We start from the raw sequence: 13,655 nt of genomic DNA on the forward strand, positions 1-13,655 counted from the left end.
TAAATTCGCAATTAACAACGGAAGACTTGAGGAAATAGTAACCGGATGGTCAAATAGGTTACTGGGACTGCTGCAAAAGTGGGACTTGGATCGTGTTCCCACTGAAGGCTGTGACAAATTCCCAATTGATTTCAGCAGTGTGATATCAAGCACTTGGCTTTTTAATTCAATATTGACAGTAAAAGCTCGGACCCATGAGGTGCTGAATACCTTCAACTCCCACTGAAGTCAGCAGAAATGGAGGGCACTCAGCACATTGCAGGATCAAGGCCCAACTGAAAAAGGGCAAAAAATTATAGAATGACGTGGCGGTGATATGCACCACCAAGCAGCAGCCCCTTCCTGAAGGTGATCTGCTTAAACCTCCCTTCAACAGGGCTGCCCGCCTATAGAATTTTTAGGCCTAGGATAGTCGTACTGACTTTTAAAAAGTCCTGTTAAAAATATTACTGTTAAAATCTAAGTACAAGAAAATCAGTTCCCCCTTTACATACCTGCACAAGACCTGGGTTCAAGATTCTATGTTCCTGTTACAAGAATTGGTAACTTCAACTGAACCTTTCCCTGCCCATCTGCACTCATGTACAGGAATCAATCAATTTTTAAAGATGTATTTAATGAAGATTTTCATTTCACTGCACAACTAGTAGGTTTTCTGGCTCACTACATCTTGCATCTGAAGAAGTGAGGTTCTTACCCACGAAAGCTTATGCTCCCAATACTTCTGTTAGTCTTAAAGGTGCCACAGGACCCTCTGTTGCTTTTTACAGATTCAGACTAACACGGCTACCCCTCTGATACTTGGCTCACTACTGTGTATCTAGGCTAGTGCTTCTTTATCTTAACTCTTGGTTGAAACTACAAGAAATCCTATTTACAGTCTCTTGTTATTAGCACTTAATTTTCTTAGTATCAATTCCATAAAATCCCTTACTGTATAATGTGATAACCACAGTTAAGTGTTGTCAAAGCAATTCCCTGGCTGCTATATCAATTGGTTAATAGCCCTGAAAACCCAAGTGCCTCAACCCACATGAAAGCCACCTCCTTTTTCAACATGAAAAAATATAAATATAGCTCCTGCTAAACCAAATCCTCAGTGTAAAAGGACCAACAAGGCTTAGCAACAAATGGAGAACGTAAGAAAATCTGTTGAAATATACACCACGAAAGATAAAGCCAACAGGAGAGTTATCACCACTCAGCTTAGAGCAACGACAATCAATTCAGTGAACAAAGTGGAGAGATGTTCAGGAAAATGTCTGGATTTTTCCCCCAAACTTAATATCAGAATCAAAAAGGGCTATTTGTTATTCCACTTCCTCAACATTTAGATCAATCTGGGTTCCCACAAGCAACAACAATTAATGCAAAACATATCAATGGTTAAGAACAGATGTCGTTCCAAGCTCCAGAAACAGTAACCCAAGCCAATACACATGAAAAATGAATGCACTGAGAGCACTCCAGTTTCACATTTGGACAGCACCACATGAGAAAAGTATGTTATATCTCTCTGCTTCTGCACTGTAACGGAAAATGCAAATATTTCCAGCTTGAATTTTAGAAGCTTCTGACAAGGATCAAATCCCTTTGTAGAATTTCAGTAGTAGAACTCCACAACCCACCTTGATCTAACATACTTCAAGAGCTAATTCTCAAATTCAAAGGCCTGACCTACTTCCCTAGATATCAACTGCAGTGCTGCTAAAGTAGCAGCTATGCTGTAATTCCCAAGGCAACTTCTTGAAAGTAATCAAGTTTCCCAAAATGTGAAACTCCATTGGATTGGTATACCTGGTGTCATGAGATGAAACCATGTATTCGGTGAATCACCTTTTGTACTCAAGCTGCCCTTAGTACTTCACACGATAATGAGCTGGTCAATGCAGAGTCAGACAAACATGCCCATTGCCACATGCTTCCTCTCCTAGACATGTAGTTTTGCTCTGTTGATCAGTTCATGGGTGTGGGTCTATGGCCCCACCTCCTTCCTACCCCACGTGAGAGGACTTCCGTACCATGGGACCTGACAGCTCCCCCCAGCCACACACAGAGCTAGTCACAATCTGGCCCCGAGACTGGAGTTTCTTTTATACCTTTATCGTTTGACCCTTATTGATCAGTTTGAGAAATCTTTTGTATAGGGGACTAATTTACACACACAGGCCAAAGGCTGATGATCTCATCCAGGAGAGGAGTACATGTTCTCGTGTGCATGAGGCAAGCAGGATTTGGCCCACTGTTATAACATCTCCATGGCACGCCTTCCCCACCAGTGTTTTATTAGTAGTAGAGTTGGTCAAAAAATGGAATTCCCATTCTGTGGGAACCTCTGAGATGTCCAAATTTTGTGTTGTCTTGAATCTGGATGAAAAGAAGAAATCTTGGAGTTTTTCGTTAAATGAAGTATTTTGTTTCAGATTATCAAAACATTTAATTTAGACTTAATTGTTTTGACTATTATGTTACAAATAACAAAATATAAAAGCCAGAACAATAAAGTAAACATGAAATGTTTTGACCATAACAAATGAACATTTTTCATAATTTACCATAGAAAATGTTGATGAACTCAATACATTCTGTGAAACGCTCACTTTTGTCAAATCAGCATTTTTCAATGGAAAAAGTATTCCAATGGAAAACTTCTGACTAGCTCTAATTAATAGAATTAACATAATCGAGTAATGCATTTTCTCAAATTCTATGCCACAGATTAAATTGATTCTCAATTCTGTCTATATAAACATTTAGAGTCTCTATGGAAATATATTAAGGACAAATTTCACATGTCCCACATTGTGTCAAGTATCAGGGGGTAGCTGTGTTAGTCTGTATCTACAAAAACAACAAGGAGTCTGGTGGCACCTTAAAGACTAACAGATTTATTTGGGCATTAAGCTTTCATGGGTAAAAACCTCACTTGAGGTTTATTTAACAAATAAATCTGTTAGTTTTTAAGGTGCCACCAGACTCCTTGATGTCCCACATTGTTTCCAAAAGCAATGCACAAAAGAAAGCTCATTGCTTGGGACAACGGGTGAAGATAAATCACTTAGGAATATCTACACCTTTTGTTAAAAGAGTCTCTGTCCTCTATGTTCTTGGTTACCTCACATTATCTATTCATCCATATTATTCCTTGTCACTAAAGGACTGAATAAAACAAGAGAACTGCTATATAGATGTAAGTCATGAAATATTAAAATACCATTTTAAGCACTTTCCTGTTAAGAGATAAAATGTTATGAAAGAATACATTATTTCTGTGATTGCTAACAGGTTTCACCAGATCAATATATTTTATTTTAAAATTAATCTTAGAGTTGAAAAATACCATGCCTGCATTTGAATAAATACAGTTGAGACCTCTGGTTATTTCCTGTGTTTTTCTTAAACCTTTACGCTGAATACACATTTGTTAGCAATAATTAATTCAAAGTAATCATTAGGATCAGTTCCTGCTTGAAATATGCTTTCAAATAACTACTTCCATTTGAATGGCAATTTTGATAAAATGACATTTTTAGAAATGAGTTGAATATGACTCAGATGTCATCTATTCATTTTTAAATGTGTCTGTTCCCATTTGCAGGGTTTGTTTGTTTTTTGTTTTTGTAAATCCATGTATATTTGTTATTATTCTTTTAAAAAATATAAATGGAAAGAATGAGATAATGCATGAGCTCTGTCTAGAACTAAAGGTACGCTATTACTTTAAAAATCATGTAATTAAGAAGTCCTTAGAAATTATGCTTGAAGTCTAATTTTCTTTTCACTTTTTCCATTTCTCATTTTGTACACTGCACATAAAATAATTTAATTTCTGCTTAAAGGATTGGGTTCAGCAAAGCACTTGTGCACATGCTTAAGTATTTTACTGAACTAAAACCATGAATAATTTCTGGACAATTTTACTTCTAAGTTTTAAAACATTCGAATAATGATATCATTTTTGTGTTGCAAACATCGCAGAGAAACATTTGTTAACATGAAACTTTCCAGTGCAATTTTTAATTAAAGAAATTAGAAACATATCTATTGGTCCTTGGTTCAGTAAAAACAAATTTTGGGTCATATATGACCTAAGGATGTGTATTTATAAGATCTTTGTTTGCTAAACACAAATATTTATATATAATACATGATATTTTCCTAATATCCTGCACAATTAAATAATTTAAGGTGTATTTTGTGTATGAAGAGATGGGCCTCAAATCAGCAAGGCCCTTAAGCATGTGTTTAAAGTTAATTTATGTACTTAAGTTTGGAATTTCAATGGGACGACTCTCATACTTAAAGCTCATATAAAGTCCAAGGCCAGAAAGGCTTTTTGTGAGGAAAACTAGGACGCCTCTTCTTGGAGACTTCCTGAGTACTTTCCAACTTTTCCCTCACAAGGTCTGGGTGAATGCAGTGCCGAGGTAGACAGTGCACTATGCTCAGTCAGAGACTGATGTATAAGGGAAGTCCTCCTGACCTGGGTCTGAGGCTTGGCAAAGAGATCTCTCCATCATAAGGCGTTTGAGCCTAATCTCCTGTTTCTTACTGGCCCTGCTCTTACGGGTTTAATGAAAATTGCACTTCTGAGAGATGTGCACGCGCCCCAGGCAACGAATGCATCAGGAATGACTGTTGCTGATTGGAATAGTCTCTTGGCAAGCGAGACAACTTTGAATCCCAGTGACCCTGGCATACCTCCTCAACAGTGTGAGGGGGAGGGGAATAAAGAGGACAAGGAATAACGATCCTCCTTAGGAAAAACAAATTGACCTATACTAAACAATGAACTAAACTCAACTCTAACAAGTAACCAAACGCTAGCCCAGGCACCTTAACACCTTAATAGGTTCATTAACACCTCAGCCACTCTGACAAAAACCCAGAGCAGAAAAAGAAGATTCAATTGTTAGTTATATTGAAAACTTAACCAAATTAAGTTAATTACAGGTAAAAAAGACAAATCAACCTGATAACTATAAACAAAACTAATAATAATAAAATAAAATTCAAGAATCCTTCAATTAAGCATATAGGATTTGAATGGAAAAATCAGGTCTATAGTTTTTAAAATGTGTGCAACCTAAAAGCTGCAGTTTATTAATAATAGATTGTGTAACTACTCTTCACAGATGTTAGCAAACACAATGAAATACCCTGATATTGTTATTTACCGATTCCCTCTGACAAAACATGTTTCCCTTAACTTTTTTATATTTAAATTGGGGGGAAGTAATTTTAACAATATATTCTTGTGAGTATGGTAAATCCTTTAAAATCCTCTTAAATTCACAGCATTTAAATAATTTGTAAATAGAGTTTTCTCATGGCTCTGCCCTTTCCATAATATCTAATCATACAAAATAAATCAAAAGGTAATAATACAGAAGACTATAAGGCAACAAGAAAAAAGGTCAGAAGGTGACCCACATTACTAGAACATACAGCTCTTGTTATGGAATTGTCGGTAGTGACTCTGTAGTTAAGGTTACATTGAAATATGCACTTAAAACAGGACTAAAGTCCCTCCTGTTTCATACTTCAGTAAAATAGGATGTAGCCTCCAAATTGGCACAATAATATTTCAGAAGGCAACTGATTTTCCATGTAATTGTTTGGGGGTTTTTTTGTTTTGTTTTTGGAAAAATATGATAAATTAATAGAGATTTGCAGATTTAGGTTAGAAAACCAAGCAATTCTAGTAATTACACTGCAAATATGCCAATGGGCCAAATCTTGCTCACCTTACTCATGAGTGCAGTCTTCTTGAGCTCAAGTAAGTAAGGTAAATTGTCTTTAGATCAGATGGAAATGATGGGTCAATGTGCCCAAAGACTTATTGATTATAAATATTTTTGTATGCTTTCTAATTAATGCACGGCAGAGGCACTTTGCTTCAGCGTAACTTGGTTTTAGGAGAACAAGTACTGATAATCTCTAGAGTAATTAGGAGACTAGACTGTTTTCTGAACAGATTTTTATGAGACTGCCTCTCTCTCCCTAGCTTCCAGAGTGAGCCAATTAAATCCTCCATTTCATAACATTCTGGACCTGAATCTTCTTTACTCTCTATTTACAGCAATGTTACTGCACTGATTTCAGTGAGGTTTAAACCAGCGAAAGAGGACAATCAAGCCTTCCGAGACAATATTTGCATTCCTGAGGCTTTAAAAACCTACCTGTCTTGCAGGACAAATACCACTGATTAGCCGTGAGTTTTTGTAAATGACACTTATTCTACTCACAGGTGAGTTTAAAAGAACCAATACTGTATGGCAATTAAGAAGTGCTTCAGGATACCTAAAAGTGTACGGTTTTGATCACTGCAGGGGAGGTAACAATGTGTAATTTGCACAGCATTACATTTGTTATTATTCTGCCTAAGACCTTATTGGCATTACAAGGTGAAAATACTTCATAAATACAGAAAGTGGCACATATTTTTCATTTGTTAACTCTTGGTTTTTATACCAAGACATGTCAGAAAACTTACCTTTCTGCCTCCTGTGTTTATGCGAAGTGGAGTTAGGAAAGGGTCAAAGATCATATGGCTGGTTTCTATATTGACAGGTGATTGCCTTTTTCCAACAGAGCAAAGATTCCAGGCTGAGTTCACCAATCCCCAAAAGGAAGGAACTATAAGGGGAGGAAAAAAGATACACATTTAAGAAAGAATCTGGAGGGAGGAAGAAAAATCCACACAAAATAGATGTGGAAACAATTAAACTGCTTCTTGTATTGTCTGTGCTCACAATATAATCAACAACTCAAAAAATTAATCAAGTAACTCAATTTTAATGCATGATAGACACCTAAATCTGAGATAATGAGACGTTTTAATATCAACAAAGGAGGTTTTTTCTTTGGCCCCTCATAAGCTATCTGGACTTAATCGTTCCCGATTTAGCTGTAACTAGCTCATCTGCTATTACTGGTATAGAATGTTTGCTTTTTCTCAACAGGTACTTGAATATCTCATGTCCTTATGCTCATTTTACATGCATACACTGCACTTATTCCTTGGACTGAGGCCAACACATAGCCACTCAAAGAAAATTAAAACAAGTTTCAATATTTGGTACATGTTGACAATAAGGATAATGTATTATTAGAAAAGACAATGACATATCACTATTTCACAGAATATTAATATTCCATAGACAAGATCTATTTGTCTCTTTTTGATTCACACAATTCACACACAATTCACACACACCCCCTTGATAAAAATGTTCAATAGCCTAAGGGCCAAGAACCAATCTCTGCAGGATTCCATTGGAAACACACACACACACACACACACACACAGAATTCCCTGCTTACAATTACATTTTGAGATTTTTTAGACAGTTTTTATTCCATTCAGTGGATTAAGAGAAATCAGTGATTTGTGACTAGTACTCAGACTGGTGTTGAGTTAATCTGGAGGGTGGTATGGCCTCGTAAGGAGGTGGAAGAAAAGTGTGTCTGATGGGAAGGAATATACAATACCCCTCATGTAACACATGGACCACACTGCATAGCTAACCTGGATTGGAAGGAAGTTGGGAGATGATGCTCAACCTTAACTCGGCCCCTGTACTGTTGCTGAAGGAAAATGTGCATGATATTGTATTTTATTTGACAAATAGTAATTTCCCCCCGTGATTACAGAATGTATCATAATGGATGGAAAGGGACAGAGTTAAGTTTGTGTTTCCAGCCTCAACTGTGGTACTCCATATCCAGAGCGTTTTCCATGCAACTGTAACATTTGTATGACTTTTTTTCCTGTGTCAATAACATACTATGTTGAATTTTCATAGATGCTGATAGTATAATGCTACCCTGTTCATTGTTACTCTAGGCTGTGCTTATAATTATACGAGCCACAAACCCTACACAGCTATTTCAGAGCTACAAACTACCCCAAAGTTTAGGCTTGTTTAGATGCAGGATTTTGGTTTGGGCCCCAGTATTTGATTTCACCTAGAAAACTTTATACAAAACTAGAATGACTTTTTTTTTTGTGTGCAGCACAAAGCAAACACAAATATACACAGAACTTGAGGGGAAAATGTTTTGCAGCTGTTGAGTATTTTCCCATTTCTGCAGTGTTATGAAATAATCAGCCACAGATATTACAGAAAAACAGTGGAGCTGAGAGTAACAGAAAATTCAATTTCCAGGGTCTCTTTTTTCGTCCTTCTGTTAACTCTTTGATCTCGTGATGATATAAGAGGTGGGTGAGCTCAGAAATCATCATGAAGAGATTGAAGTAGCAGAACAGCTGTAACAAACATGCATCTCCTCCTAGTACACTGATTTCCAGTTTCATAGATACCCATCAGAAGTCACGCTAAAGGTCAGAGTCAGGGTCCAAAGCCATGCAAAGGGTCAATCCAGAGTTAGAGTCAGAAGCCACACCAAGGGTCAGGGTTAGGGTTGCCAACTGTCTAATCACACAAACCCAAATACCCTTGCCCCGCCCTAAGGCCACGGCCCTGTCCCTTTTCCAAGGCCCGGCTCCCGCTCACTCCAGCCCTCCTCCCTCCGTTGCTTGCTCTCCCCCACCCTCACTCATTTTCACCGGGCTGGGGCAGAGGGTTGGGATGCAGGCTATGGGCTGGAGGGTGTGGCAGAGGGGTTTGGAGTGTGGGAGGGGACTCTGGGCTGAGCCTGGGGGGAAGGGGTTGGGGTGCAGGAAAGGGTTTGGGGTGTGGACTCTGGGAGAGAGTTTGCGTGTAGGAGGGAGATCAGGGCTGGGGCAGGGGGCTGGGATGTGGGAGGGGGTGTGGGGGCTGTGGGAGGGCGTTTGGGTGCAGGAGGGGATTTGGGGTGCAGGCTCCAGCCAGGAGGCGTGTACCTTGGGTGGCTCCCAGAAGCAACAGCATGTCTGGTAGCGGCTCTTAGGCTCACAGGTGGCTCTGCACACTGCCCCTGGCTGCAAGCACTGCCCCTCGCAGCTCCCATTGGCTGTGGTTCCCCATTCCCAGCCAATGGGAGCCGCAGAGTTGGCACTCGGGGCGGGGGCAGTATGCAGAGACGCCCTGGCCTCGCCTCCTAGGAGTCGCTGCCGGACAGATCACCACTTCTGGGAGCGGCGTGGAGCCAGGGCAGGTAGGGAGCCTGCCTTAGCCCTGCTGCGCCACCGGACTTTCAGCTGCCTAAAATCTCCTGGACTGGCTTCAGTGGCGGGAGATCGAGCCTGATACCAGAGGATTGGAGTCAGTAGCCATGCCAACGATTAAGTTGGAATCAGAATCAGAAGTCATGCCAAGGACCAAGCCTGAATCAGTCACTGGAATTAGAGTGAGGAACAAGGAGCCGAAATCAGGTGAAGACAGAGGAAATGGGAACAAGGGTTAAGGTGTGGTAACAGGAGCAAGGAGCAGGAGCCAAGCAAGGAGACTGAAACTTGGTCTCAGGGTCTGGTAAACAGCAGATCTAATGACTCATTGCTCTGACAAAGGATGGGATAGTAACAGGAAGATTTATGCCCTGTGGGATCTAATCAGTAGGCTGATACCAGTCACCTGACCTGACACAGCTGTATCAGTGGATGTAGCCCCTGGCAATGGGGTGTTGGCTGCAGTTCCCACATCTGACCTTGTGGTGCAGTGGTGCAGAGGGTAAGGCTCTCGCTTGGCAACCCCACAGGCCTGGGCTTGAAACCTGTGGCATCTGACACCATCAAACAATACGATCTGAGAAGGTTTTATGGCAGGACGCTATTAAAAGTAGAGCTCCTGTCCTTCCTTCTGACACACAACACCTAGTAACCCACGCAAACAGGTACACCAAGATAAACCTCATGCTTCACTATATCCACAACAAAATGACTGAGTGCACTCCCTGTAACACGTATATCTCACGTGACATGTTATTTCCATCACGCTTGAAAAGCTTTTGTTAATGACATGATACTGATAGTCAAATCAGTTCAACAAGTCCAGACTACAAAATGCTACTGGGGCCATGGCACTCCCGTGAACATAGGACACTGCATTAAGTCTGAGAGGGTGAAGGAGAGCACCCTCATTCCCCGGGACCTGGGGCTATGATAAAGTGAAAAGAAGGGCAGAGTGGAGGAGAAAGTGGGGAACAGCATCAGAGGGTATTCTGCTCCCCATTGGACATGGGCAGAAATCTACACCAAAATTACTGTTGGTCAGACCAGCAACCTCACCCCCTTTTGTGGCTACAAACCACCCACTATCACCCGGTTGGGATGGTCACTGGTACAATGGCTGACAGAAGGTCACGACACAGAATGGGTACTATGGAAACTTTGCTGCCATGATTAAGAGAATAGCTATGGAAGCCACACTGAGGCTCAGAGATGTTCCGCCTTCAGTCAGTGTTGGGATGTTTGGTTTAGAGAGAGTCGACCCTCCTGCCATTTCTGTGAAGAGGACAATTCTGCTCCCCACCACCCTTGATGTGGGAATCAGGAGAAGACTGAACAAACACTAAGTGAGTTTCCAATTCCCTGAAACCCATTCAAGGAAATAAGGTGGCCTATTATTTGTAATTTTCTTCCTCAGAGAAGTTCAGCCCAGATGTAGGGAGGTCCTGTTTCTAATTGGGTTGAAAAATCTCCCCAAATAAGTTTATAAACATGCTTGGGCTGGGGTTGGGTCCGCCACTGCTCCCTGACAATGAGAAGAAAAAGACAATGCATCATCCCCCTCTTGGAAGCACGATATCTCTCTGCCCTTTCTATGTCTGCCCATTTACCTGAGGTTTATATGCCACAGAAGAACTTCTCCAAATTACACTAATGATCGAGGGGGCCGCTGCAAAAGAGTGCATTTTACAAAATAGCAAAGCTGGAACAAAATGTACTTTTTTTGCACATATATTTTGTCAATTGTAGCTTAGTTTTAAATTAGATGATGTACTTCCTGATTTCCAACTAAATGCATCGTAGCATATTTTCTAAAACGTGACGTTTTAGTACCACAAGACCTCACTATTCTATTTAATGTTGTCTGGGAGCCTGGGAGAAAACTGTTATTTTCCATGTGGGTTATAGGTGTTCAAGTTTAGCCAAATTCTCCTTGATATATTCTAACACTATGGCAACTAAAATAAGACTTTTTGCATTACCAAGTACTAATGCAAAATGCATTAGTACTAATGGTGGGACTTCGGACCTATAACTTCAAAGAGGTGGAATATTCATTAGGTGGTTGTAGCTATTTGAATGGCTTCTCAGAGTTACTGAGATTTCTGATGGGAGAAATGCATTTGCTAAAGGGATTAAAGAATACGCAATGAATACTGTCCAATTTTTTGCAAGCTTTATAAAAAGACATTTTATAGATGATGATGGATAATGCAGTAAAGAATACCAAGCAAAGTACAGAAGTGGTGACTTTCACAATGGCCAATTATTTCAAGAATTATTGATGAAACTAGGAACATCCAGAAAAAAAGAGCATGGAGGCTCTCTGAAAATCGCTGCTTGTTTTATTAGGTTCTTTCTGATTCTGACAGGACAACATTGCATCTTGCATGCTGCCTGTCACAAAAGCACACTATGATTTCCAAGAAGATAGTCTTTACATTAGGATGGTGCTCAACAAAGATTGTGTGCGTCACCATGACGTTAAATCTGTCCTGCAATCTTTGATTTTTTTTTTTACTGCCAAGATAGTTCACCCCTAAGAGCCACACAGCTGTATGTATATAGCTTCCTCTGTCTATTTCATTTACCACCGCAGTGTCTTCTTCATGTATATTCCCAGGGGCTGGAGGGTTGTCCTGGAGTCCTTTAATGAGTACAATGACAGAGTCTTTTGACTGAACAAGTAGTCCTCCTCAAAGGGCAGGTCCTCCACACTGGACTGGACTTCACAGGATAAACACAAGGAATAGAGCCGGGTCTCCCTGTGCATAATGACAGTAGTGACCATCGATCTACAGTAGTGGTTTTCAACCTTTTTTCATTTGCAGACTGCTAAAAAAAATTCGAAAGGAGATGCAGACCCCTTTGGAAATCTTAGTCTGTGGACCCGCAGGGCTCTGCAGACCACAGGTTGAAAACCACTGATCTAGAGGCTGTATTTTCTGTGTCTACTGCAATTTGAAGACATGATCTAGCTATCAGACTATCTTCATCGATAAGGGCTTAGAACAGTACTCTGTCCTCCTGAGGGAGTTTGCCCCTAAATTCCAAAACTTAGAGTAGCTGATGAAGTCATACTTTGCAAATAGCACCTGATAAACCTGCTATTCAGAATTGTAGGCTGGTACATGTAAATACTTCTCTCTCCACATGGCCCAAGCATTTGGCCTCCTCATCTGAAGGGGTAGAACTTGTATGTTGTTGTCTACTGCTTTCTGTAGCAGCCTGAACAAGCAGGGAGTTGGGAACAGTTGTGTGAAGAAAGACTGCTCTTTTGGGAGAACGAAGTACTTTTTCCACCCAGGAGTGGGTGAACTTGATACTGAGGCATGCCACACCATGGCTCGCTCTAGGATAGCCTTGTTGACTCAGAGTGCTACTCTAGTAGGCCCATTATTCTGCAAAACATCCAGGAGTTTTTGGAATAATTCTTGGATTTCTTCCAGGGGAATCTGGGGGGCTTCAACAATACTTCTCAACAACCCCTGAAACTGTTTGTGATTGTCCAGCAGCAAATGTAATGCTGTAGCAACTGCCTCGTCAGGAATGGAAGGCTATATGCTTGATGGTATCAGCATTTACCACTAGATCTGTCTCTTTTTCTTCTTCCCCTCCAGAAACAGTTTAGGCTGGTCCCTCAGTGGAAAGGGATGGTGAGCATCTCAGTCAGACCATGCAGATTCAGGATAATGCCAGTATGGGTTCCACAGTGCCACTACAAACAGTGAGAAGGGTCCAGTAGGGGTTTAGGTGGACCCCAAGGTATAGGGTACCACAAGTCCCAGAGAGAGGGGTACCCCATCTTACATGGTTATGTCAGGCCCCAGAAGATTCTAGAACATCTATCAGTGCTGATGGCTCTTGGAGGAGATGACAACCGTCCTTCTCCCATATCAGAATCACCCTATGAAGAAAATGTGGACTCCCTCTCCAAAGTTGGTGCCCTTAGAACTGTCAGAATCATCGATGAGGAAATAACCTGATTAGTAGAGATAATAAGAGACTGGCTTCTTTCATAATATTCATGGAGTCATGAACACCTTTGTAAGAATTGGTTCTGATAGGATGGGAGAGTCCAGATCTGGGAGGACAGTAATGACCTCCAAAGTGACACATCTGTGGGATCATGAGGGGTCTTCTCCTTGTAAATCTTCCTATGTCATCTCAGAAGCATATGTTGGTACTGACGATGCATGGGATGGTTTTCTGTCCTTTGCTGGTAACAATCATCGTACCAGTTTAGGCTAACATAAAATATTTACAGGTTTGATGTAGGAGAATCAGGTTCGTGGACGTAGAAGACCATACAGCAGTAAGAAGGTGCTGGAGAGGCAGTTGATCCACACCATGACAGCAATGTCCAAGGTGGTCATCGGTTTCTTACAGTACCAACAAAACTTTAATCAATTGATCACTCACATTATTAGTGTAGTTAAAAAAATTAGAATGATTGACAGGATTTATCAGGATATATACAATATGGAAAAACATAAGCCAATAAAATTACTAACAGACAGGTAGGTTTTGCGCACACACCAAG

General features: G+C 40.6%; 1 protein-coding gene across 3 annotated transcripts in view; it reads right to left on the reverse strand.

Moving 5' to 3' along the window:
• The window catches only part of CA10 (carbonic anhydrase 10), a 324,297-nt gene that overhangs the window by 195,579 nt on the left and 115,063 nt on the right, over positions 1–13,655 (reverse strand). For all 3 annotated transcript variants that reach the window (XM_005305733.5, XM_005305734.5, XM_065563509.1), the window contains one exon: positions 6,497–6,639. In XM_005305733.5, coding sequence (XP_005305790.1) covers positions 6,497–6,639 — 143 coding nt within the window. The remainder of the gene's footprint in view (positions 1–6,496; positions 6,640–13,655) is intronic.

Source organism: Chrysemys picta, chromosome 12 (assembly GCF_011386835.1).
Source record: "Chrysemys picta bellii isolate R12L10 chromosome 12, ASM1138683v2, whole genome shotgun sequence".
NCBI lineage: Eukaryota > Metazoa > Chordata > Testudines > Emydidae > Chrysemys > Chrysemys picta.